This window comes from Haemaphysalis longicornis, unplaced genomic scaffold (genome assembly GCF_048455015.1).
Source record: "Haemaphysalis longicornis isolate Haplotype H1 unplaced genomic scaffold, Haemaphysalis longicornis Haplotype H1 scaffold_10, whole genome shotgun sequence".
In the NCBI taxonomy this organism is placed as follows: Eukaryota; Metazoa; Arthropoda; class Arachnida; order Ixodida; family Ixodidae; genus Haemaphysalis; species Haemaphysalis longicornis.
This window is the reverse complement of record NW_027526204.1, coordinates 140,970,897-140,997,111: the sequence shown is the minus strand read 5'-3', so window position 1 is coordinate 140,997,111 and position 26,215 is coordinate 140,970,897. Positions and strand designations below refer to the sequence as shown.

Genomic DNA, 26,215 nt, shown 5'->3' with positions numbered 1-26,215 from the left:
GAAAAGCGAAAACGCTCGTGTGTAGGAGATTTCGGCGCACGTTAAAGATCCCCAGGTGGTCAATATTAATCCGGAGCCCTCCACTACGGCGCGCCCCATCGCCTGCGTTGCGTCGGGGCGTTAAACCCTACAATAAATCAATCAATCTTCCACAACGTGTCCGCTGCTTACACACCCATCAGTGCATCACTTACTGACGTCACGGTTCTGGCGACATCATTCGGGTGATGCCTTTTGGAAGTGACGCCACTTTACAGTTGTATTGTATCGCATGCGTTAAACTGTTGCATCCGCCCTGGCTTTCGATGCCGGCGTTTTACTTCAAGGGCCAAACAAGGGGCCGTGCACAGCAACCCGCGTCCTCATCCCGCCAGACCGAGAGAGAACTTTAAAGGGACTCTACAACACTTCCGATAAACGTTTTCACTCTTTCCTTTGGGTCTAAGAATATTGTGAGCTTGAGTCATCACCAGCACAAAGCGGCACTGGGAGATTAGCTTATCGCATCAGTTACACCTTCCGTTTCTCCTTTGCTTATGTGGCGTTTTTAAAAGTGGTTACCGGAAGCGTTTATTGTGCAACCGAAAAGCAGCCAGCCAATACTTGCTACATAGCTCTAATTATGTCATTCAAGCGCTCGAAGAACGCCAAGACCGGGAAAGAGAGAAAAATCTTTTGAGCAAGGTTATATGTTTTCTGATGGGCATAGAGCTGTTATTTTTGGCGGAGATACTCTGTGACCCCCTATTCTGAGTACTAGATCTGTTTGTTGACTACACTCTGAAAGCCTTTAAGATTTCGAGAAAAGCTGACAAAAGTGTTGCGGGGTCCCTTGAATAAAGAAAACACTCGAAGAAGCCGTCCCCCAATTAGCCCACCCAGTAGCAATGATGGTCACACCAGGGTCACTCAGGTCTTTTTCGCCAAGCAACAAACCATAACAGACAAATGGGAAAGACACAAAGAAAGAGGAAAGGCTATGCGGCTCGCTGTGCCAAAATAGCCAAACCTTTATACGCGACCTGAAATGTAAGAGCGCAATTGCCTCTGCGAGGCCCAAGAGGGCAACTCCCGGAGTCAAGTCATTACGGCAGTCATTACCTTACCAAGAGCGAAAATACCAACGTACCGCAGACTCTTCCCAGAGAGGCCCTGCTATTGAACCTAGATTACACGAAGGCTGCGCGGAACGCGGGCAATAATAAAATAGAGCAGTTCTGAAGGACGGCTAGTCTGTGTGCGGGAAAAAAATGTTACCCAGGAGAACCTAGACCCGAGACGAGGGTTCTCACCAGCATCAACGTGAATTGGCCACAACGACGCACTGCTCACAACCTTCCTACTTTGCCTGTCATTCTGTCGCGCGATTTATTCGACTTCACTTCTCTTCACAGTTTACGTTGAAGACGAGGTTCACTGCAATACAATTCATTTAGTGCAGTACCTTTGCGTCTCCTCTGACAGCAGAACAGTCACTCGAGATCCTGAATCTATCAACATTGAATTTTGCCACAGTTTTACTGCCAATTAACACAAATTCCTTCTCCACTGCATCTATAGCAGCACGTTTGTGAAATCCACTCAAAGCCACTAAGCCAGGCTAATTTTACTGTAATAACTGGCACGGTGTCTGGTCCGAAACAGCACACTAAGCCTGCAGGCAAAAACAGATAAGAAAAAAGCGAGAACTGAGCCGAGTAGGAAGAAGAAGCTGATGCTGTAGTACAGCTGCTCAAGTGTGGTGGCATCTGCTGCCCTACCGCGCTCTGATTCCTTTCGCGCCACTTCTCGAATCCACGGATATTTTTCAGGACACCGTCTGCAACTCGTAAGAAAGCGAGTTCCTACGATTTGGGCATCTTCGTATTCGCAGGAATGTATCTCGGGGCACAGAGTGAACTCTGTCGCTTTGGAGCACTTGGACTGCACGTATTCTTTTAGTGGCTTCGGGTTTTGCATGAACCGCACGACTTCTTCCACGGTGACGAAGAACACGTCGTCCATGGTAAGCAGCCAGTTTACAAAGTCCACTAATCCTTCAGCTCGTTCCGCTTCCTCCACCCATTGGGCGTGGATGAAAATCGGAAATGGGGCTTTGTTGTAGTGATAACATAACTCGAAGTTCGATCTGCAAGAGAAAAAATAAATGGGTATTGAGGTTTTGGGGGCCTAATGTGGAGCATTGCGGGCAACGTTTTTTTTTTTTTTTTTTTTTGACAATCGCGAAGCCGCACTGTTATGTGGAATGATATTTGAGCGACATGGGGGCGTCCACACAACATATAAGTAATTCTCCTTCAATTTATCGATATGCACGCAGACCAACGAAAATGACCCCACTAGACAAAAGTATGGTGTAGTGATTACCCAAATCAGTCTGGAGAGCAACTACCGAAAACTGAAATGGCAATCACCTTCTGAGATGAATAAAAATACGGTAAACAGTGTTCGAGTTCATTCCATTTACTACACGCGGGTCGCCTGCAGCCCCCCCTTCCCGTCTCAGTGCCGTCGCTCGCTCGCTCACTCACTCACTCACTCACTCACTCACTCACTCACTCACTCACTCACTCACTCACTCATAAGCTACCATTCCCCCGATTCCGCCATGTATGTAGCCAAGCACAGCTCTCACCTCAGATGTGCGAATGTGTCAGCACGTGTGAGTGGTTGCGGGTCACACGAGTCTGCCATAGCGCAGGGGCTCTGAACCAGGGATCCTGTGTCGTCTTGAATCGTGCGGTAGTACCCGTTCAGGGGCACAGTCCACAGGCCCTTGTAGGTACCTTCTATACATGGCTGGATGACGCACAATGTCTGCAAGCCATAGTCCAGGGTGTACGGGTAGACGCGAAGCTTGTCGGGCTCTTCTACGTAACTGTGAAATGAGGCAAACACACCGTGCAACTGTTCCTAGACTGCGACACAGAAATTGGGTTTTGAACAATATATCAGGGCAGGTACACGAAAATCACGCACCCCTCCGTCTGACGACGACGATGGTTGAACGCGAGTCTTTCTCGTGAGGGATTTCTTCGTTGTCGCCTGAGGTTGGACTTTGACTCACTGGGCTTTGACTATAAACCGCACGTGCCTTGTACTTTTGATCGTAGCGACTTTGACTTTGAGTTTTCACCATTTGATTTCGCGGGAAGAAAGTTTCGTGTTCAACCACTGTTGCCGTTAGGCGGAGGGGCGCATGATATTTCTGTCTAATTTTTCACGTCCATGCACACATCTCCAAATCCAAACTGCTTCAACCATGCCGGAATGGCGCACAATTAAACAATAAAAGGTGTCGGAATGGCGCTATCAGATAGACGTCGGCTTCGTACTGTGAGTGGCCGATTCCAATCACGAGTAGCGTGTTAACGATTCTCCACTTCACCCACGATCATCATCATCGTCAAAGAAAGTTGGCTTTTTTACAGTCCGCTTTGTGCGGGCTACAGACGACATCAGTGAAAGACTGAAAGCTTCGCTTTAATACGTGAGCGATGGCCGGTATTCTTTGGAATCACGTTTTACAAAGCAGCAGCTCGGCACGTAAATTGTTGCAGAGAAACATTTAGAGACATTTAGCGAGCATACCTGTCTGCTGAGCAAACTTTCTGACCTGTTCTACATGGAGTGTATATGTTAGGGGCATTCATGATCTGGATACAGTTGTACCCTCATCCCTCCCTTATCGTTGTCACCCCTGTCAACCTCTACCCACCCCACTTCTCCCCTTTCGGCCACACTGAGTGGCTGGACAGAGCTGGTACAATCATGCAGACCTCGCTGTGTGTTTTTCTTAACAAATTCTCTTTACTTCAGGCTATTTCAAAGCACCACACCGGATATCTGCTCAATCGCGCTTCATTGCGTCCTCCCAGAATGAAAGAAACGGGGCCAGAAGCATCAAACATTGCTCGCTTTCCTGTCGACAAAGCGCGATCCTTAAAAAGCACACGTGGGGCATCACGCAGTGGTTTCCCTTAAAAAGGCCATGCAGACAAAATGCAAGCCTATTTTATTCGAAAGACTTCGTGTTTTATAGTGCTCCCAGCGCTTGTCCGGAAGTGAACGATGCTTTATTCACTGAGCAATTAATCAATTTAGGTTAAAATTTTCATTCTCCCGCCAAATCAGGTGTTTTCGTGACGTCTACAATGCTGTAATGAGAATCGGTCTTCAAGCGAAAGCTATGCGCCATTAGGCACGGCAGCCGACTGCGGAGCCTTTTTTACCATCAGTTCTCCTATACGGCGGCCCCTTGCTACGCCGGGCCATTTGCAGCCTTTGCTTTGTCTTTGACCGCATTTGCACCTGGCTCGTTTTTGTTAAAATAGAAAATAATCGTTTCGCTAAACATGGTGCTCCCTCTACAAATATGGTCACGTAGGACACCGTCGCTTACGCCAATCGGCCAGTGTCGCCTGAGACAATCCCAAAGTGCAGCAGTGCTGTGCAGTTAAACCACGCATAGTGCGCGCAGTACCAACGGCAGTACCCGTCTGTACTTCTATGCTTACGTGTACTTTCGTAACTTCCACTGCTTACCACACCATTCTCACTGCTATAAAAACATTTTTCCTAAATTTAAGTGCAAATAGCTCGTTGGGCAAGCTTATAAAGACTGCCTAATTTGCGCTTGCTTTTGCCGGCCTAAACCAATCGCGGAGCTTGGCATATGAAATCATAGGTTCGGTTGCGGGAAATGATCTAGTGTGTCGCATGGCCATTCCCTTTTTTTCCTAAATTACATAGCTTATTTGAGCGAAGTTTACGTTAAAAGAGGTGTCAGTACGATTCTAGCCAGGCAATCTTTCGAGTGAACCCAACTTGTATTTTGTCTGCTAGGCCCCTTTAAAGCAAGCAGAGGGGTACAAAATCAAAGCCTGAAATTTGGAAGCAATTTTTGTCCTTTAATTATAGCGTGAATGTATGGGCAAAGACGCAAGGACAGACGAACGGACGAAAGCTCAAATTTGTGGAAATCAGTTTCCTCTAAATTTACAAGCATGACACGAACGCGTCGGCTGGCTTTTCTGCGATGAAGTCGCGTAACCGATGTCATGCACCGTCGAAAGGGTGCCCTACCGTGTTTTTTTTAACGGAGTGAATGGAACTAACATCCTGAAGCGGAAAGCATATCCCGTTACGAATTAGGGTATCACATTACGTTCGCTACCAATCATCACGGCCTATACCAGTGGTGCTCAAATGGAGGTCCCAAAAGGGCATTTCAGGGGCCCTCCAAACCCTCCCCGAAACTACCCTCCCCCAGTTATTTTCTCGTGTTTGCCAAACCTCCCCCTCCGCACGCACACACACACACACACACACACACTCATTTTTTCCGGGGGGTTTACAAATACGTTTTGAACACAGCAAAAAACTTGGCCGCGTATCTGCTTCTTTCGCTGCAAATGTCGTCAAAAGACGATAGTCTTTATCCACTTTTGCCAAGTAAATGCCTCCCTTCGCTTTCTCGCTCACCTCTCATGTTGTCCCCCTTGCGTCGCGCTCCTCCCAAGGTAAAGATGCCAAAGGTTTGCTTAAATTATTTTAAATTTCCCGTGTTCTACTGCTCCTAGCCGGGAGTCTCGATGCCAACGCTGCCGTACGGCGAAGACGCGCGTGAATCGAGGCGCCCTACTTCAACGTTTATAGAACCGCGTTTCCCTACTCCACGTGCGTTGCAAGCAGAACGTTGAACCTATCTAGTGGAACCTTTCGTAACTGTTGCCGGTTGATGCCTTAAAATGCCGCAAGAAGCTATAGTGGCGCGGGCGACAGCAGGCGACAGTGAAGTGATTTTTTTTTTCTGGAGTTGATTAAGCATTTAATTTCGCCAAAGACAAGCATGTATGATTTTTTATAAAGGAACACTGCAAGCATCACTTCTGTATTAATTCGTTGTCTTATATTTGCGTAATGTCTTGTTCTTCTTCAACAATGTTGACAAGTATGAACATTACACCGGACTTAGACGGGTAGATTTAGCTGTGACTATACAAGCCTATAGCGCAGGCATTGTTTAACTTTGGCCGGGTGGCTGAATCGAGTCACAGACAGACAGACGGACAGACCAAAAAATTGGGCCCATCTCCCCGCGAGGGGGACTCGAGTAAATGCGTCGCATAGGGGGTGAGTGTATTGCGTTAATGTTTAGTGTTTGGGGAGTTGCTGGTAGTGAATGCGTTGTATCAGCAGCTTCTTGACGTAGTTTGAATGAGTCAAGGATATAAGGCGCGTTCGTAGCCTCCCATTCTGTGTCGGCTTTGTGGCGCAGTGGGTAGAGCACCATGTACATTGCGTTCCGCCCGCAGGGTCGAGGGATCGAAACCAGGCGCCGGATAGTATTTTTTATATAGTGTAGGGGGAGGGGTGCGGACTACGACTACGGACGTCAACGCGGGTGATATCGTGAGTTGCTGAAATGCTCTGAATTAAAATTTCTGCGTTTAAGTAGCCCAAGAAAGACTATCGTCTTTAATAAATATCAAAGTGGTTAGGCTGTGTGCTGAACAATATCGGTGTCGAGTAGAAGTTATATATATATATATATATATATATATATATATATATATATATATATATATATATATATATATATATACATAGTCTAAAACGATAAAACTCACACAGAGCGCGAAAAACATAAGGTTAGTAGATACAGAGACAAACGAGAAATACGTAGAAAATAAAAATAAGTTTACTGACGGTTCAGGGAGAGGACTCCCTTTCTTCAGAGTACCAAATAAAGGGAGTCTGAAGAAAGGGAGTCCTCTCCCTGAAACGTCAGTAAACTTATTTTTTATCTTCTACGTATTTCTCGTTTGTCTCTGTATCTACTAACCTTATATATATATATATATATATATATATATATATATATATATATATATATATATATATATATATATATATATATATATATATATATATATATATATATATATATATATATATATATATAGAAAGATAGGTCAGCAGTCTACAACACCAAAGGAGGCATAGGGGTGCCTCCTTTGGTGCCTACTACGGTTAATAAGTTAACATTTTTTTAAATATACGGAAGAAAGAAAGAAAAACACGCGCCCAGAGTGGGGACCGAACCCACGCCTTTCGATTAGATCTCGAATGCCTTACGAATTCGACAATCTGGGCGACTGTGTTCTTCACTTTCTGGGCTATTTATATTTACTAGAAGTATATCTGACGCTTGAGGGTGGTAGCCAGCGCCACTCTGACTACACGGGGAGAAGGGGACCTTCTTTTCAACCCCCGGGGCGTGACTCGAACGTCTACAGCCTGTCATGAGCGGGTAACTGGCGGGAAGCCCTCTTATGCTACCTAGGCATCAAGGCTGCCAGAACCGAGACCCTCGCTAGGCTTTCGCAGAATAATATAGTAAAGAAATGAGGGGCTCGTTCACGAAATACAGAAAGATAGGTCGGCAGTCTACAACGCCAAGGGCGGCATAGGGGTGTGGTTAGACTCTTTTTTTTTTTACTACGGTTAATAAGTTAACATTTTTTTAAATATACGGAAGAAAGAAAGAAAGAAAAACACGCGCCCAGAGTGGGGACCGAACCCACGCCTTTCGATTAGATCTCGAATGTCTTACCAATTCGGCAATCTGGTATATACAGCATAACACCCACACTTTCAATGCAAAGTGTGTAATCCCTTTAATTTGCTTATTTTGAATGCTTGCCTTCGCTCTGCGTGCTTACACGCGATCACCATGTTCACGCGTCGGGACGCGCAGGTCAATGAATTGTACAGCTTTTGGATGCACTTCCGGTGAAGGGAGGCACTTTCACGCTATCGTATTTAGCTAGGTTTATCCTTTTTGAACCTGTCTTCTCACGCTCTTCGTCACCCCTGTCATTATAGTACAAGGGGCTGCTGGGTGCATTACTCGTCTGTCCTAGAGGTAAGTTCTTTAACCGCTACTTACAAGTAGTTGTAGTTTATGGCACAAGGGCACCGCAAGCTAAATAGTGCCAAGCCAATTCTGCGAGGTCTATTTATGACAATTTTGCAGCCTAAATTCCGATTCCATGTAACGTGAATTGGGATTCTAAAATGTTAAGGTAAGGTGGCCACAATCGTAGACGATAATGACAACGGTGAAGGCATGCAAGGTGCCAGGAGCCACGAAGCATGCTTTTTGCCCTCTCAAGGGAGATGAGGGACATCGCGCGTACGACGCAACCCTCAGCAGCACCCTCATTGGTGGGAGAGCCTAAGGTTACGCGCACTAAGATGCAAGTTTAAAATTCAGTATGATGAAATTACCACCACAGGCGATCAGATAAAAACAATGGTTAATCTACGACAAGCAGTGAAAATTGCAAAGGATGTGAGTAAACGTAAAGTTCAGAAAAGTGTCACCGTCTCACATCCTCACAGTGCGTACACTCAATTAAGACATGGACAACTTACAGACTTCCTCCACATTCTTCGCACATTGGTCTTTTTGGGTAATCTTATAGATATGAGTGTGGAAGAGAGAAAGCACTTTGTCAGAAGTGGAAACCGAAATGCCGGCCGGCATGTCAACACCGACGTACCGCCCCGGGCTGGAGGGGAGAATGGAAAAGAGAAAATGCCTATTATTTCTCCGCGTAGCCTAATTTAGCATTGACCTTTTTGCACAGCACGCCAGCTCTGCGAAATATCCGGACACACAAATAGCAGTACATAGGTGGTATTCACTGAAAAGTTTAGCTGTCAGTTTCTTTGCTTGGCAACACTGGAAATGGCCACGGGCATGGCCGAAGCGCCGCGTTCATAGCACGGCTTGTGCCAGTACGTCCGCACGTCGCAGGAAAAAGACACCGGCGTCCGTAGTGTGCTGCGTTTCAACCCGATTCTCAATCGTGGTGTCAACAGAGATGTTATTATCGCACTCATATTCGTGTCGAGGCATTACTTTGCCTTCGGTGGTGTAGAGTTTGGAAGGTCCAACACACATCATGTGCTTAGCACGGACAAGTACCAGCATCCCGCGGAGACCGACGTAACCAGAGACGGCACACCCGCATGGTTGCTGGCATGCGTGCCTCACCAGCGAATACAACCTATATTGAAAAGTTTAGCGGTCAATTTATTCGCTTGGCAACACTGGAAACGGCCACAGACATGGCCGATGCGCCACGGACACGGCGCAGCCTGGGCCACTGCTGCCGCACGCCGAAGAAAAAAAAGACACCGGCGTGCGTCATCTGCTCCATTCCAATCCGATTCTAAACTGTGGCGCCAACAGAGATGTTATTAATCGCACTCAGAGTGAACTCGACGCAATACTTTGCGTTCGGCGAAGAGTTCGTAAAGTGAAACACAGTCATGTGTTTCACAGTCGTGGTTAGCCCGGACAAGTGCCGCCATCCCGCGGAGCCCTACGTAACGAGCGCGCCGCCGGATGCCGATCACGGAGGCCGTCGGCGCACTCACGCGGCTGCATGGAGAGAAGAGGGGTGCCTGATCTGCGGGCCGTGCGCACAACGTCGCCTAGCAACACACGCTTGGCCACAGCTATGGCGGCGCACACTTGGTTGCCTGCATGCATTCCACGCCATAGAATACCGAGGATAGGTGTTCGCGTAACTTATAGCTGCGAGAGCAAATCGCTTGACAATATGACACACATGGAGATAAAAATCACATACTAAACGCGGGCGTTGAATAAATATTAGAGGAATAATCTTCAAATGAAAAGTGTTTGAGATTAATACACAGATTCACCTAAACTCCCTGGGGTCTCCCATCACTTTTGCAAGCCCGAAAGGGATACCCTGTACAACCATCGTTCGGAACCTCTGGCCCATACAATATGAATTGCGTGGGGATTTAAGTCTGAAAAGGAGCAGAAAAAAAAAACACTCGGACGAAAGTTGATTGATGGATAAACAAAGAAAGCGCCAGAGCTTCTAGTCTGAACTTACTTGACTGTCACAGAGGAGTCGTACAGCAGGCCGTGCTTCCGCATCACGAAGAGGCTGTCTCCCTTTCCGGCCTCGAGGAAGGGCGCTCTGGCCCCGACCATGTCCTGCTCCGGAATGAGGGCGTAGTCCCGAAGGATCTCACGTCCGCCCAGTAACTCCGACTCCCAGCCCACGGCGTCCAGGGTCTTCCAGTACGTGTAATTGTACCGGTGGCTGCGACGAAGACCACCAGAGACCAAACGAAACGCTGCGTTTGACCGGACTTCATGGCGTATGGGCTTCGTCCAACTTTCGTAAGGAACTTCGTTCCTCTAATTTGTTGGTGATGACGTGGCAATGGGTATAAAGAAAAGGCGTCGTAAGACAAGTGGTACGGAGAAAACGCCGTTTGCTGCGGAAAGGCAGACTGATAGTGAGACATTATATATTAGGGCGGAAAGACGACACAAAGGAAAGAAATACAGGGGCCGAACGCCAGTCCTAAACCGGAAAATCAATTAATCAATCAATCAATCAATCATTGATTGGTCTATGGACCAGCATTAAATGAGCAACAAATCAAAATCTCCCCCTCACGTGATCGAATGAAGCGCGACCTCGTTCCCCGTGCTGTGCAGCTCGTGCACGAAGCTGAAGTCCGTGCGTACGGCCGACACGAAGAAGGTGGCGGCCACGTTGCAGTCGCTAGCCCTGTTCTTCCGTCTACCCGGTTCCAGCAGCCGGCGGTAGAAGTACATGTTCTCTGAGTTGACGTGATCGTCGAAGGTCAGCATCACGAACTGCGGCATCTTCTCCACGCTCAGGTTTCCAGGCGGCTGCCTGCTCATGCAGAGGCAGTTGTCCTCGGGACGGCACTCCTTGGGGTCACACTTTGCAGCTTCACTGGCGACGGCAACGAAGCACAGGAATATCAGGCACAACGGCCCGGCTGGCGTTACTTCCATTGTACCTGCACTTGCGAAGCGTACGTATGAATCTATTTAGGGTGACGAGTCATGATTACAATAATTTCTGCTATCTTTAGCCTGAAATCAGCGGTGTATCTAAGGAAGAGCGCGGTGTAGGTGATCGTACTTACCCTAGCGTCGTTTGAACTACATATCCTCCTGGCGCTGCTCTACAGGTATCCACCTCCTCCATCAGAAGGACTCCCCGTCGTTAGGCAAGTGGTAAGTTTTAACTGAAACATAACGGGAGCAACGAAAGTGAAGGCGGGGCGTGTGGCCCTGTAGTGCGTTGCTAAATACCTCACTTCGTGCATATGCTACTCTGTGGAAATATAGTCCTTTGGTAGGCTTCAGAGAATGTCCACAGATTTGTTGGTTGTTGTTGTTGACGACGACGACGATGATTATGATCGTTATGATGATGATGATGATGATGATGCTCTTGTTCTTGTTGCTGTCGTTGTCATTGCCGTCGTATTCGATGTCGTTGTTGGTGTCGTCGATGTCATCATTGTCATCGTTGTCGTCGCCGCCGTTGTCTTGCCGTCGTATTCGATGTCGTTGTTGGTGTCGTCGATGTCATCATTGTCATCGTTGTCGTCGCCGCCGTTGTCTTGCCGTCGTATTCGATGTCGTTGTTGGTGTCGTCGATGTCATCATTGTCATCGTTGTCGTCGCCGCCGTTGTCTTGCCGTCGTATTCGATGTCGTTGTTGGTGTCGTCGATGTCATCATTGTCATCGTTGTCGTCGCCGCCGTTGTCTTGCCGTCGTATTCGATGTCGTTGTTGGTGTCGTCGATGTCATCATTGTCATCGTTGTCGTCGCCGCCGTTGTCTTGCCGTCGTATTCGATGTCGTTGTTGGTGTCGTCGATGTCATCATTGTCATCGTTGTCGTCGCCGCCGTTGTCTTGCCGTCGTATTCGATGTCGTTGTAGGTGTCGTCGATGTCATCATTGTCATCGTTGTCGTCGCCGCCGTTGTCTTGCCGTCGTATTCGATGTCGTTGTTGGTGTCGTCGATGTCATCGTTGTCATCGTTGTCGTCACCGCCGTTGTCTTGCCATCGTTCTCGATGTCGTCGTTGTTGTCGGTGTGGTTGTCGGTGTTGTTGTTGTTTTGTTGTTGTTGTTGTTGTTGTTGTTGTTGCACGCTTTAATAGAAAGGAAGGCATGTGGCTGGCGAGTAAAGAGGGGGGATGAAGGGAAGGGTGTTCAATCCTATGGAGATCGCCTTTAGGAGGCATCATTTATAAGACATGTAGACCGATGCTAAATTGCCCGTATTAGGCCGCTTTTCGTGGCATAAATGATAACGTAGCGTACGGTATCATGTGGCAGTGATGTGAATTCAGTGCAAGGTGTGGTGTCGTGGGAAGGAAGGGTAAACGTTTCTCGAGAAAGCGAGAAGGTTTGGGGCAGTGCCAGTTGATGTTGTGGAGGTATAGGCTGCGATAGGGGGGTGGAATCCGGGACATCGGGGGCGGGGCGCTCCGTGGATAATTAAGTTTTAATCCATTAGTTAGATCGCAACCATTAGGAAAGTCAAGCACGGGAGGTATTCTGAGTTGTGTCTGTTTCGTGTCCGTTTCAGTTGTGACGTAGTAGCACTTGCGAAGCCTCTGACCAATAGATGTTCTGCGCCAAATTCGGCCGCCTGCTTTCGGCCAGTCAGGGCTAGCTGGAAACGGACACCTTGAAAGGGACATGAAATAGAAGAAACAGAATTCCGATGTCTCAGTACCCAGTACCCAGTAAACAGTCCCAGGTGTCTTGCAGTAGACCTTCCTAGGGGCTCCGATCTAAGTAACAAATTAATTGAATAATAGATTGCTCGGTGCATGTCCCTGTAGGCACTGCTACGTAGCAACGCGCGCTGCAGCGGCACGCATTCCTGCTCAGGCAGCTTGTTCTGAAATGCACCTGCGAGTAGGTGGTACTCTATGGGTATGTGCCCATCTGCTAGTATAGCTGCAGAACCTGTTGAATACGCGTCAGAGGGTATTCTCAACGTTTCGTTCTGAGGTTTTACCTATCACTCTATACTGACGCACAACTACAGAAATGAGTACTTCTCCCCGACGGTACCGGTTGACTACGTTAGACCTCTGCGCCTAACGTTGGGCCTAACGTCCTAGGCTCATGCTTAATTAGATGTAGCCTGTAAGTTGAGCCTCAGTTCGTGCAAAGCGACATCGCGCTTATTGTATCTCGAGCTGCGGGGTTGACAACGTTAGACATCATGACTAGTCGGGCCGTCGCGTACCCGCGCCGCGTCCTTCCTCTTCTGCACGCATCTTTCACGCACGCGAGTTAGGAACCGGAAAGTACGGGAGGCTTCATCGAGGAAACAATCTGAGTGAATGATTTTCCACACCGGCGAAATCTAGCGAGGTATACGATTGCGGGGCTATAGCAAGAAAACTGTTTCCGACCATGTGCGCTTAGCGAAAATGAACGCTAGCCATTGCGCACAAGTAAAGGTATTCGTGTGAGGTAGCGATGTGCAAGTTCATATCGGTGCACAATAAACATTCAAATGCTCCTATGAAGGCATTTTCGTGTTTTACCGATTCCTATGAAAGAAGGATCATCCCCGGTTTTTAGATCTATCAGCCATACCTGCCCCGGCAAAAGTAATGCTGGCAACCATGACACTGGGCAGTGCGGCAACATACATTTAACTGCACGCGAGAGGAAAATAGATTTTAAAAACTTGTGCACACGCCAAAACAACAATAATGTGCATTCTTTCCTGTAGAAACCTATTAACAGAAGTAACACAAACGACATTCATGCATATAACATGGCAGTGGTTGGGCAAACGCTGCAAATAGGCGGAAGCTTGCAAGCCACAAAAAGCATAAGTTGGCTCACTCACGGGTGCACTCACCCCCCCCCCCCCCCTCACCACTCTTGAATTAGTGGTGAGTGAGCCTCGCCATCGTTTTGTACTGGCAAGTGTGAATGCGAGTGAGTGTGAGCCCACGCGCAGTGAGCCCCGCTCACCGCTCGCGAGTGCAAGTGCAAGTGCAACTCACCGTGAACCCCGCTCACCATTCGTGAGTGCACTCGCGCTACTCGCGCCATTTGCAGGGCTTACTGCTGTGAGCGCCACTATTGCGCTTGTACTACCCGTCGCAGGAGCTGCTCACTGTATGATTGTTAAAGCGGGATTGCTTTTAGCTTCGGAAATACGTCGTCACTGAGCTCCTGCTAAGGGGCACCCTAGAATATATCTGTGGTGGACGTGTTGATTTATGAATATGATTTATATGGCCTTTTGACGCCGTAATGCATAATACTGTTCGGTGTCATGACTCATGGAGGGTCAGCTGTACACACTCGGGTGCGAGAGGAGATGACGAGGGGTGAGCGTGAGTGCGAGTGGTGACGGCGAATGGTGAGCGTGTCGTGATGCCGAGTTGTGAGCACGAGCGCTAGTGAGTGCGAGTGGTGACGGCGATCGGTGAGCGTGAGCGCAAGTGGTCACGGCGAGTGGTGAGCGTGAGCGGGAGTGGGTGCGAGCGGTGGGGGGCGCGTAGTGAGCGTAAGTGCGAGTGAGGGCGAGTGGTGAGGGCGACTCGTGAGCGTGAGTGTCAGTGAGTGCGTGAAGAAAAATATATTTTCCTCTGTGAGTGTGAGTGAGTGCGCACAGTTTTGACGAGGTATGACTAAGAGAAAGCTAGCCGTCGTCAAAGACAGGATGTACGCACTCAGAGACGAGCAGGGTAACATTGCGCACAAACTCGGACGAGATAATTAAGGTAGCAGAACAATTACGCACCATGCTGTATGCAAGCGGCGTTAGACCAGGGGAAACTATTGACAGTACAAGCTTGAATTGCGATGTCCCACAAGTAACTAAAGAGGATGTTGGAATGGCTATCAAAGAATGAAGATAGGGAAAGCTGCAGGTGACGACGTCATAACCGCAAGTCTTTAGAAGGAGGGATGAGAGAGAGAGAGAGAGAGAGAGAGAGAGAGAGAGAGAGAGAGAGAGAGAGAGAGAGAGAGAGAGAGCTCTTTATTAGGTGAAAGCAGACAGATTTTCCGGCATGTTCCCGCCTACATGCTACTCTGCGGGGATCTGGAGAAGGGAGTAAAAGCCCTAAAAGAAGTAGGGCAGAAAAAAGGGGGAAAAGAAGAGGTTAAAAGAGAAAGTGAACACGAAGCTTTGCGTGGTGAGGTAAAAGTCCACACGATCTCACAGGTACAGTTCTAAATTGTCTCTGCGACGCCGATTCCACGTAAATAGTCAAAAAACGTAACCAACAGTTTTCTCTGGGAAGATGGAGAGGGTCAGGGTCCAAGGAGACCTTTCAAAGATATAGATGCGTTGTTGAGGCACTCAATCTTCTCTGCGAGGTGATTTCTTTCTTGGATGGATGCCGGACACTCTAGAATGACGTGCTCTATTGTTTCGGGCAATCCACAATCATCGCAATAAGGATTTGCAGTTAGACCGAGGAGATGGCGGTAAGAGTTCGTGAGCGCTACGCTGAGGCGCAACCGGTTGTATAGGGTCTCAAGCTTACGTGGGATCCGCTCTGGTAGCCTCATTCTGAGTCCAGGGTCTATATGGTGCAGGAAAGGGTGGCGAGTTTCAGGACAAGATATTGTAAAGAAAATCATGCTGTACCATTTTCGGAAGACTCAAAAAGTGCCCATAGTCTGAAAAAAAAACGCCAGCGTTTAAGTGATTAATAAGAAGTGAGATCCCAAGGACCTGAAGAATTACAGACTCATCAGCCTACTGTCAGTCGTTTACAAGCTGTTTACCAAATTTAGTTAGCCGCACAGGTGGCAGCCTAAATTTCCAACAACCGAGGGAGCAAGCTGGGTTTGGAAAAGAGTACTGAACCACGGCCGCTCGATGGAGGCCGTGACTGAACCATGGATCACATCCATTTCGTCAATCAAGTGATAGAAAAATCCGCAGAGTGCACTAAACCCCGTTACATGGCATTTATAGACTATGAGAAAGCGTTTGACTCAGTACACACTGCAACCGTTTTAGAAGCACTCAAAGAACAGGGAATACAGGAAACGTACTTACGTCTTCTAGAAGGCATATATAAGGGTGCACGGGCAGGATAACCCTCCACAAGCAAAGCGATAAATTTCCCATTCGAAGGGGAGTAAAAACACGGAGAGAACATCTCGCCAAAACTATTCACAGCATGTCTGGAGGGGGTATTTAGAAAGCTGGCTGGGAAGACATAGGATTAGGTACAAACGGGGAATACTTGAGCCGTTTGAGGTTTGCGGACGAAATAGTCTTGATTAGTGACAGTGCAGAACACACGATAATGCTCGAGGGACTACAATGAGAAAGCACAACCAGGGGGGTAAAACTAAATATGAATAAATCTAAGGTAATGGGGAGTATGCATGCCGAAAGAGTCCTCTTCAGCTTAGGAAACAAAACGCTATGATAAGTAAAGTAATATAACTATCTCGGTCAGGTGGTTAGTGCTTATTCCAACCACGAGGGACAAATCCGGCGCAGAACAGGTATGAGTTGGGGAGCTAACACTCCGCAAGTACTTGCAAATCAGGAAAAGTAAGCTGCCTCTTTCACTCAAAAGAAAAATCTACAACGGATGCATGCTGCCGGTGACGACATACGGAGCTGAAACTTGGCGCCTTACTAAACAACTAGAAAGCAAACTTAGGTCGGCTCAACGGGCCGTGGAACGAATAATGTTGGGAATAACGTTCAGGGACAGGAAACGAGCAACCTGGAACAAAGACCAAACTGGAGTAGCAGATATCATAGTTCAAATAAAGAAAAAGAAATGGACTTGGTCATGTAACGATACGAACCCACAACCAGTGGACAATAAGGGTAACAGAGTGGATACCCAGAGATTAGTTTAGAACAAGGGGAAGGCCATTAATCCGATGGAGGGATGAAATTTAAAAATTCGGAGGTAAACTGTAGACTCGAGCAGCGCAGGGCAGGAGCGGTTGGAGGTCAAAGGGAGAGGCCTTTGTCCTGCAGTGGAACTGAGTAGGCTGATAAGGATGACGATGATGATTTTCTATCCCTTTATGCTGCTTTTGAATCACGTGTGGAAACCGACCGAGTTGTTTGGACACGTACGGTAGTGTCACGTTCAGACACCACGTGGCGCCCCCTTTCAGACTTCAGAAATTGAAGGGCAAAATAAAATTAATTTCGCCTGCTTGTTCGCAAATTCCTTGCGGTTATCCTAGTACGCAAAACTCTGGCTTTCATATGGGCTAGAGGAAATGCACTGCACAAAAATCGGTTCACTGTCCCATTAGGATATCACATCGTGGTCGCGTGCGCGTAAATAGCATTGCGTGACTGAATCACCACCACCGAGAAAGCCTTACAACGAAGGCTTGAGTTGTACCCAATTTTGGTCTAATCCGCTGTTTTGAAAACCGTATGAGTACGTGACTATGGCCTACCTGTGTGAGCAACGGATATGAGATGAGGGGCGAAGATTCGTATTGTAATCCGCAGCGGCACTGTGTGAGCTGAAATAACGGCGAAGCGATTCTTGCCGCTCCCCCGTCGGACAGCTGGCGTGTCGTATTCCCGAGGCACAGTACGCACACGTCGAAAACGACGACGCACGGGTGCCTAGATAGTTTTTATGTATTCCGGCGCAACGGCCGTGGAACAATATACCCCCAGAGCCGACTATTGCGGTTCAGCGGTTTCCTGTCAGTGAATCAAGGACACTATACGACGATGCTTTCGACTAACACGATGAGACTGACACGTGTCATGAATTTGACTAACCGAATTCTCTCTAACAGCACCCGATTACAAAGATGTTTGGACAATATCAGTGCACTCTGTCCATGTGGCTGGGTGCGTGGCACAGATGTTTGGAAATTACTTCAGCGTAGCTTTGCTTATGAAAGAACGGAGCTTCTTCGTTCTTTTATAGGCGGTCACTAATTGTGCGTCCCACTTGTCGCTTTACAGTGGCGATTACCTGCCTTCTGTACTCTTTTAAGTCTCATTCGGCCGCATGATGGACTGCCTTCACGCCCACCGCCACCTCACTCTACTCTACATCATTCTACTCTACATCTACTCTACATCAGCCAACTTGGCTGTACGTGAAGTCATTAGTTTAAACCACTTACACTACCTCAAAAAACGAAGCGGTTGTCAGAGCTTTCTTTTTGAGCTTTCCTATTTGAACTAGATTACGAAGGCCGGCTGCAGTGTCGTGGTTGAAAAGCGAAAAAGCCAATCCTGCCTTCATTTTCTCGAAGTGCCCTTGTCCCAAGCAAGCTTCCTTTAAGTGCGGTGCCAATTTCAAGTTAAGCTTTGAATCCTCCACGACAAGCTTTTCTACATAACTAAGGTTTACTTCTGCAGATGGCAATCTGTGCTTTTTAACAATGTCGTCTGGTAAGAAAATGGCCTGGCCGTAAGGGAGGTAGTTTCGCAAGTTTTTCAACAAATGTGGAACGTCTGCCATTAAGTACAGCTTTCGGCTTTGATCACAAGGATGGGGACACGAGACTGCATGTTTGGAGTACCTGCCTACAACAATACCAAACTCCTTCCATAAGCCCTGATTGCCACCCCCCATGTCGCTGACAATGGCATCTACCACAAGTCCCATTTTTTCACACTGTCAGAATAGTAACGATGACTTTCTTAGCTGCAGCTGCACTAAAAGAGTTTCCAGTGAATTCATATGCAACGGTCTGCTTCCACCTTGTAGTGACTCCACCCAACATGAATACAAGGGCATGTGTAGCAAGAGCATCCTTAGGGAAGCTCCCATCTGCCAAGGGAATGGTCGGCCTACCATTCACTGCGCCGCTTGAAGGGTCTTACGCAAGTCCGGGTGTTAGCCGTATTTCATCTAACATGAGAACGGCGTGGCGCTCGTGCTGCTCCATCATGTTCCCCTGGGAATGCAGTGAAATAGAGAACATTACGAAGAATTCTGGCCACGTTGCCACCACATAGTGCGAGAAAGGCACTATGTGGTGGCAATTTCTTTCAGTATTTGCTACAGAACTCGACAACTTCACCTCAAGGCGCGGATTAAAGAAATCCAAATCTGCAGTTACAAAAGTTGACGAGTACGAAGCCACGTGCTTTGCCAAATAAAGAGGTGAAACTTTCAACAATAAGTAGCTTTACAGAAAAACAACAAACCTACCCGCACCCTGTATGCTATGAGCATAATACGTTGTCTCAAGCTAATAAAAAATGCCCCACTGCTAAGAAAATTGGTAGATTGCACATACTGACCTTAACAGCCAATGACTGAAGTATTCCGGAGAGTACCCCAGGTGAGAACTTGTAGTTTTCGACGTGGCGTTGAATGGTCCGCTCACTCGGCAATGGCGCTGTGAGTTCCCGCACAATGTTGTAGCCACGGGACCCACAAGACAGTCTCAATTTCAGGGCTTTTTGAATGGTTGCTGCCGTCCAAGGAGTCCCTCGCATAGTGTGCTTTTCTATGCTCTTTAACTGATCAGGGGCAAGGAACCGGTGCATTTGCTTTTTCAACGTCTCTTTTTCTTGCATGGCCTTCATTTTCTGCTTTTGGACAAGTCGCACCCTCCGCTCAGAAGCTTGCAATTGGACCTCCAGTTCCTCTATGCGCTTCTTCAGTGCTGCTGCAGTTTCAGGAGTGAGTGGAGCAGGAAGCATCGCTGCAAGATATGTGGAAAAAGAGTTCATTTCTATCCTAAAGGCACTAAAAAAGGTGAAAATTACCACAGAAGATGCACATGTTTGTACATACTGCATTACCTGCCTTTACACACTTTTACATCCACTCGCACACCTTTAGGCTAGAGGCAGATATTCAGATCTCCGCACCACTCCCGCTCCCCCAGAACACAAGAAAAGAATTCACTGGGTTCTGACGGAGGGAAACAGCGCAAAATTAGGCGCACAGGAGTGACGTGTCATTTTCTTCTACTTGTGTGTGTGTGTGTGTCCAATTTTGCGCTGTTTCCCTCCTTCAGAAATGGTCTTGAGGTGAAGCTCAAAATTGGGCGCACAGGAGTGTCGTGTCGTTTCCTTCTACTGTGTGTGTGTGTCTAATTTTGCGCTGTTTCCCTCCTTCAGAAAGATGAAACAACTTTCCCAAGCCCCAATCCAATTCAGTGGGTCTCTCCATTAAACTCAGACCCTGCTCAAAGTTCAGAAAATTCACATCATACATCTCAGATGTGAGCCCAATATGGTCCTTGTGTTCACAAGAAAATCTTTTATCAGCATTACTCAAGAACTCCAACAATTAAAAGGACACGCAGGTGACATTGACCTGCACATTACGAAGTGCATATACGGTTTTTGCTAGTGAAACATGCGGATGATGCAAGGCAAGCACCACTTACGGTCTTGGTGGGAAGCAGCAGCCAGGAGATGGTCTCGAGGTGAAGCAGCAGCTTGAGCGCCTGCAGAAGAAACACACCGGCAGAGACAGTGTCACACGACATCACTCATCTCAGCAAGATAAGTGCCAAGTGGCAGTGCAGTACGCGAGTAGTCTGTACCATGCCAGGAGCAGCCTGGAATGTCTGCGTTGGCCACTGGAGGGGTGGCTGCAAAGAAGAAGGTAGAAGACATGAGCAGCCCACTCGGAGACTGGCTCCTGCTGTCCACAAGGCACACTTACAGGCAGCAGAGGATGCGTTCCACGTTCCTGGAGCAGGGAAGCATCTTGGACTAGAGGGCGAAGTTTGACCTGCGTGTGAAAGAGCAAAGTGGAATTCAGGGTTTCGAGTCTGCCAGTGAAACATGCCGACAACGCAATGCAAGCGGCACTCATGGTCTTGATGGACAGCAGCAGCCAGGAAATGGCATTGAGGTGAAGCAGCAGCCAGGAGATGGTCTTGAGGTGAAGCAGCTGCCAGGAGATGGTCTTGAGGTGAAGCAGCAGCTTGAGCGCCTGCAGAAGAAACACACCGGCAGAGACAGTGTCACACGACATCACTCATCTCAGCAAGATAAGTGCCAAGTGGCAGTGCAGTAGGCGAGTAGTCTGTACCATGCCAGGAGCAGCCTGGAATGTCTGCGTTGGCCACTGGAGGGGATGCTGCTAAGAAGAAGGGAGTAGACATGAGCAGCCCACTCGGAGACTGTGGCTCCTGCTGTACACAAGGCCAACACTTACAGGAAGCAGAGGATGCGTTCCACGTTACTGGAGCAGGGAAGCATCTTGGACTAGAGGGCGAAGTTTGACCTGCGTGTGAAAGAGCAAAGTGGAATTCAGGGTTTCGAGTCTGCCAGTGAAACATGCCGACAACGCAATGCAAGCGGCACTCATGGTCTTGATGGACAGCAGCAGCCAGGAAATGGCATTGAGGTGAAGCAGCAGCCAGGAGATGGTCTTGAGGTGAAGCAGCTGCCAGGAGATGGTCTTGAGGTGAAGCAGCAGCTTGAGCGCCTGCAGAAGAAACACACCGGCAGAGACAGTGTCACACGACATCACTCATCTCAGCAAGATAAGTGCCAAGTGGCAGTGCAGTAGGCGAGTAGTCTGTACCATGCCAGGAGCAGCCTGGAATGTCTGCGTTGGCCACTGGAGGGGATGCTGCTAAGAAGAAGGGAGTAGACATGAGCAGCCCACTCGGAGACTGTGGCTCCTGCTGTACACAAGGCCAACACTTACAGGAAGCAGAGGATGCGTTCCACGTTACTGGAGCAGGGAAGCATCTTGGACTAGAGGGCGAAGTTTGACCTGCGTGTGAAAGAGCAAAGTGGAATTCAGGGTTTCGAGTCTGCCAGTGAAACATGCCGACAACGCAATGCAAGCGGCACTCATGGTCTTGATGGACAGCAGCAGCCAGGAAATGGCATTGAGGTGAAGCAGCAGCCAGGAGATGGTCTTGAGGTGAAGCAGCTGCCAGGAGATGGTCTTGAGGTGAAGCAGCAGCTTGAGCGCCTGCAGAAGAAACACACCGGCAGAGACAGTGTCACACGACATCACTCATCTCAGCAAGATAAGTGCCAAGTGGCAGTGCAGTAGGCGAGTAGTCTGTACCATGCCAGGAGCAGCCTGGAATGTCTGCGTTGGCCACTGGAGGGGATGCTGCTAAGAAGAAGGGAGTAGACATGAGCAGCCCACTCGGAGACTGTGGCTCCTGCTGTACACAAGGCCAACACTTACAGGAAGCAGAGGATGCGTTCCACGTTACTGGAGCAGGGAAGCATCTTGGACTAGAGGGCGAAGTTTGACCTGCGTGTGAAAGAGCAAAGTGGAATTCAGGGTTTCGAGTCTGCCAGTGAAACATGCCGACAACGCAATGCAAGCGGCACTCATGGTCTTGATGGACAGCAGCAGCCAGGAAATGGCATTGAGGTGAAGCAGCAGCCAGGAGATGGTCTTGAGGTGAAGCAGCTGCCAGGAGATGGTCTTGAGGTGAAGCAGCAGCTTGAGCGCCTGCAGAAGAAACACACCGGCAGAGACAGTGTCACACGACATCACTCATCTCAGCAAGATAAGTGCCAAGTGGCAGTGCAGTAGGCGAGTAGTCTGTACCATGCCAGGAGCAGCCTGGAATGTCTGCGTTGGCCACTGGAGGGGATGCTGCTAAGAAGAAGGGAGTAGACATGAGCAGCCCACTCGGAGACTGTGGCTCCTGCTGTACACAAGGCCAACACTTACAGGAAGCAGAGGATGCGTTCCACGTTACTGGAGCAGGGAAGCATCTTGGACTAGAGGGCGAAGTTTGACCTGCGTGTGAAAGAGCAAAGTGGAATTCAGGGTTTCGAGTCTGCCAGTGAAACATGCCGACAACGCAATGCAAGCGGCACTCATGGTCTTGATGGACAGCAGCAGCCAGGAAATGGCATTGAGGTGAAGCAGCAGCCAGGAGATGGTCTTGAGGTGAAGCAGCTGCCAGGAGATGGTCTTGAGGTGAAGCAGCAGCTTGAGCGCCTGCAGAAGAAACACACCGGCAGAGACAGTGTCACACGACATCACTCATCTCAGCAAGATAAGTGCCAAGTGGCAGTGCAGTAGGCGAGTAGTCTGTACCATGCCAGGAGCAGCCTGGAATGTCTGCGTTGGCCACTGGAGGGGATGCTGCTAAGAAGAAGGGAGTAGACATGAGCAGCCCACTCGGAGACTGTGGCTCCTGCTGTACACAAGGCCAACACTTACAGGAAGCAGAGGATGCGTTCCACGTTACTGGAGCAGGGAAGCATCTTGGACTAGAGGGCGAAGTTTGACCTGCGTGTGAAAGAGCAAAGTGGAATTCAGGGTTTCGAGTCTGCCAGTGAAACATGCCGACAACGCAATGCAAGCGGCACTCATGGTCTTGATGGACAGCAGCAGCCAGGAAATGGCATTGAGGTGAAGCAGCAGCCAGGAGATGGTCTTGGTGGGCCACAGCAGCCAGGAGATGGAGGTGGAGCAGCAGCTTGAGCGCCTGAAGAACACACCGGCAGAGACAGTGTCACACGACATCACTCATCTCAGCAAGATAAGTGCCAAGCGGCAGTGCAGTACGCGAGTAGTCTGTACCATGCCAGAAGCAGCCGGGAATGTCTGCGTTGGCCACTAGAGGGGCGGTTGCAAAGAAGGGAGAAGACATAAGCAGCCCACTCGGAGACTGTGGCTCCTGCTGTCCACTGGGCAAACACTTACAGGAAGCAGAGGATGCGTTCCACGTTGCTGCAGCCGGGAAGCATCTTGGACTAGAGGGTGAAGTTTGACCTGCGTGTGAAAGAGCAAAGTGGAATTCAGGGTTTCGAGTCTCCCAGTGAAACATGCCTACAACGCAATGCAAGCGGCACTCACGGTCTTGGTGGACAGCAGCAGCCAGGAAATGGCACTGAGGTGAAGCAGCAGCCAGGAGATGGTCTTGAGGTCGAGCAGCAGCTTGAGCGCCTGCAGATGAAACACACCAGCAGAGACTGTCACACGACATCACTCATCTCAGCAAGATAAGTGCCAAGTGGCAGTGCAGTACGCGAGTAGTCTGTACCATGCCAGGAGCAGCCGGGAATGTCTGCGTTGGCCACTGGAGGGCCGGCTGCAAAGAAGAAGGTAGAAGACATAAGCAGCCCACTCGGAGACTGTGGCTCCTGCTGTCCACAAGGCAACTTCCCGCAGTGCGCGATATCTGCTTAGAACAAAGGGTGGACGACCGTTGCGGGGCGAATACGCATTTCTTCGTAAGTGAACGCTCAAACGTGCGCAGAATTTGAGAAAGGGGGAGCAAAGTGTAAAAACGTACCCACTGGCCGAGAGAGAACACCCGCACGCTGAACACAAATTCGCTACATAGTCGGACGCAAGCCGCCGTCGAACAAAACAAGCGCGAATACGCGTGAACTCAATTTCGGCACGGCAACCTTACGAAAACCGACTACGCCGCTGATTCTTCTGGAAAGTAAGCGCGCACACAACAAATACGCGGCCTCAGTTCTAAAGAAAAGCTTACGACGTGTGACAAACTGCCCGCAGTTCGTAATGCCTGCTTAGAACAAAGGGTGGATGACCGTTGCGCAGTGAATACGCATTTCTTCGTGAGTGGCCGCTCAAACGTGCGCAGAATTTGGCAAAGGGGGAAGAAAGTGCAAAAACGTACAGTCTTTGTCAAAATTTTGTGGGCCACGGGAACCATGGCAGGAGCAGGCGCGCGGTCGAGCAGGGGCGCTGCACTTGCCGCTGTTGGCTGGTTGCGCGGCTAAAGAGAGTGAGGGGAACTTTCGCGCTTCCTTTCGTAGTATATGGCTGGCGCGATAAGTGCAGCGGGGCCGGCTTCTCAGAGCAGGCGCACTTCGCTTCAGCGCACGTACTTTGCGCAGCACTTGTCGCGCCGGGCACACTACAAAAGCAAGAGCAGAAGTTCCCCTCGCTCTCTTTAGCTGCGCAACCAGCCGACAGTGGCAAGCGCAGCGCCCCTGCACGGCCGCGCGCCTGCTCCGGCCACGGTCACCGTGGCCCACAAAATTTTGACAAAGACTGTACCCACTGGCCGAGAGAGAACACCCGCACGCTGAACACATATTCGCTACCTAGTCGGACGCAAGCTGCCGTCGAACAAAACAAGTGCAAATACGCGTTTACTCAATTTCGGCACGACAACCTTACGAAAACCGACTACGCCCCTCCTTCTGCTGGAAAGTTAGCGCGCACACAACAAATACGCGGCCTCAGTTCTAAAGCAAAGCTTACGACGTGTTACAAACAGCCCGCAGTTCGTAACGCCTGCTTAGAACAAAGGGTGGACGACCATTGCGCAGTGAATACGCATTTCTTCGTAAGTGGCCGCTCAAACGTGCGCAGAATTTGGCAAAGCGGGAACAAAGTGCAAAAACGTACCCACTGGCCGAGAGAGAACACCCGCACGCTGAACACATATTCGCTACATAGTCGGACGCAAGCTGCCGTCGAAGAAAACAAGCGCGAATACGCGTGAACTCAATTTCGCACGGCAACCTTACGAAAACCAACTACGCCCCAGATTCTGCTGGAAAGTAAGGGCGCACACAACAAATACGCGGCCTCAGTTCTAAAGCAAAGCTTACGACGTGTGACAAACTGCCCGCAGTGCGTAATGCCTGCTTAGAACAAAGGGTGGACGACCGTTGCGCAGTGAATACGCCTTTCTTCCTAAGTGACCGCTCAAACGTGCGCAGAATTTGGCAAAGCGGGAACAAAAAGTGCAAAAACTTACCTCGCAAAGTCGTGATGATAGCGTGGGCTTGAAGTCTGCCCGTCCAATTCTGTGCAGCCAAACTTTTCTCCTCTCTGCGTTGCGTTGGCCGGTCGGAATTAGGAAAAGTTTTTTTCCATCACTGACCTTATTCAAGCAGCCGAAGGCACAACTCGGCACAACAACACAAGCGAATGGACAGTGGCGGCGAAGAGAAGAAAAAACAAACAACGCGGGGACGAGGTAATACGTCACTGGCCGTTGGCCAATGGCGCGCGGCGTTCGCCGGCGAAAAAGAAAATGGCAAAAAACGAAGGAGCAAAGGAGCGCGGGCGAGGGCGAAACGCGGTGAGATCTAAAGATGGCGCTACCTTAGTAATTTCAGGGAGCGGCGTTAGCGCGCAGCTGGCGTGGCGAGGAGAATGGGGGAGAGGCGCGCGGATGGACGCCGGATGCATGCATCCGGCTTAACTCGCTTTTAACAAGGCGAGTTAAAGAGATGCGTCGCATCTAAAAGGCCGCTCAAACGTGCGCAGAATTTGGCAAAGCGGGAACAAAGTGCAAAAACGTACCCACTGGCCGAGAGAGAACACCCGCACGCTGAACACATATTCGCTACATAGTCGGACGCAAGCTGCCGTCGAACAAAACAAGCGCGAATACGCGTGAACTCAATTTCGGCACGGCAAC

The 26,215-nt window shown here is 49.2% G+C and overlaps 3 protein-coding genes across 4 annotated transcripts; all 3 read right to left on the bottom strand.

Annotated features, from left to right (window-relative positions):
- Positions 1 to 50: 50 nt before the first annotated feature.
- On the bottom strand, positions 51 to 19,182 carry LOC144159518 (chitin deacetylase 7-like). 2 transcript variants are annotated; one of them, XM_077691066.1, is made up of 6 exons: positions 19,152 to 19,182; positions 18,700 to 18,802; positions 10,521 to 10,893; positions 9,945 to 10,157; positions 2,636 to 2,878; positions 51 to 2,128 (listed from the first exon to the last, which is right to left on the bottom strand). In XM_077691066.1, exons 3-6 carry the CDS (start codon positions 10,886 to 10,888, stop codon positions 1,591 to 1,593), a joined length of 1,362 nt encoding a protein of 453 aa, XP_077547192.1. In that variant the 5' UTR covers positions 10,889 to 10,893; positions 18,700 to 18,802; positions 19,152 to 19,182; the 3' UTR covers positions 51 to 1,590. The 2 variants fall into 2 exon arrangements, with proteins under 2 accessions (XP_077547192.1, XP_077547193.1); XM_077691067.1 differs by lacking the exon at positions 19,152 to 19,182 and having other exon boundaries at positions 10,521 to 10,826; positions 18,700 to 18,801.
- Positions 19,183 to 19,378: 196 nt separating this feature from the next.
- LOC144159519 (uncharacterized) lies at positions 19,379 to 21,424 on the bottom strand. The gene is made up of 6 exons (XM_077691068.1): positions 21,403 to 21,424; positions 20,905 to 21,303; positions 20,533 to 20,805; positions 20,411 to 20,458; positions 20,252 to 20,311; positions 19,379 to 19,558 (listed from the first exon to the last, which is right to left on the bottom strand). The coding sequence occupies exons 2-6, from the start codon at positions 20,905 to 20,907 to the stop codon at positions 19,514 to 19,516; spliced, it is 429 nt and encodes a 142-aa protein (XP_077547194.1). The 5' UTR covers positions 20,908 to 21,303; positions 21,403 to 21,424; the 3' UTR covers positions 19,379 to 19,513.
- Positions 21,425 to 22,453: 1,029 nt separating this feature from the next.
- On the bottom strand, positions 22,454 to 25,692 carry LOC144160131 (uncharacterized). The gene is made up of 7 exons (XM_077691734.1): positions 25,547 to 25,692; positions 23,849 to 23,896; positions 23,662 to 23,751; positions 23,509 to 23,577; positions 23,386 to 23,421; positions 22,897 to 22,947; positions 22,454 to 22,797 (listed from the first exon to the last, which is right to left on the bottom strand). The coding sequence occupies exons 2-7, from the start codon at positions 23,849 to 23,851 to the stop codon at positions 22,549 to 22,551; spliced, it is 498 nt and encodes a 165-aa protein (XP_077547860.1). The 5' UTR covers positions 23,852 to 23,896; positions 25,547 to 25,692; the 3' UTR covers positions 22,454 to 22,548.
- Positions 25,693 to 26,215: the final 523 nt, after the last annotated feature.

Bases quoted from the DNA above. Each gene is read 5' to 3' on its own strand.
- LOC144159518 (XM_077691066.1), bottom strand. From the start codon at position 10,888: ATGGAAGTAACGCCAGCCGGGCCGTTGTGCCTGATATTCCTGTGCTTC. The intron at 2,879-9,944 runs GTAAGTTCAGAC...CTCATTTCACAG, and splicing joins GACTCCTCTGTGACAGTCAA to TTACGTAGAAGAGCCCGACA. The intron at 2,129-2,635 runs GTGAGAGCTGTG...TTTCTCTTGCAG, and splicing joins GACACATTCGCACATCTGAG to ATCGAACTTCGAGTTATGTT.
- LOC144159519 (XM_077691068.1), bottom strand. The intron at 20,459-20,532 runs GTAAGTGTGCCT...TCTTCTTTGCAG, and splicing joins GAACGCATCCTCTGCTGCCT to CCACCCCTCCAGTGGCCAAC. The intron at 19,559-20,251 runs GTAAGTGGTGCT...CATATCTTGCAG, and splicing joins TGCTGCTTCCCACCAAGACC to CGATGCTTCCTGCTCCACTC.
- LOC144160131 (XM_077691734.1), bottom strand. The intron at 23,578-23,661 runs GTGAGTGCCGCT...TTTCACACGCAG, and splicing joins TGCTGCTGTCCACCAAGACC to GTCAAACTTCACCCTCTAGT. The intron at 22,948-23,385 runs GTACAGACTACT...CCTTCTTCTTAG, and splicing joins TCCCGGCTGCTTCTGGCATG to CAGCATCCCCTCCAGTGGCC.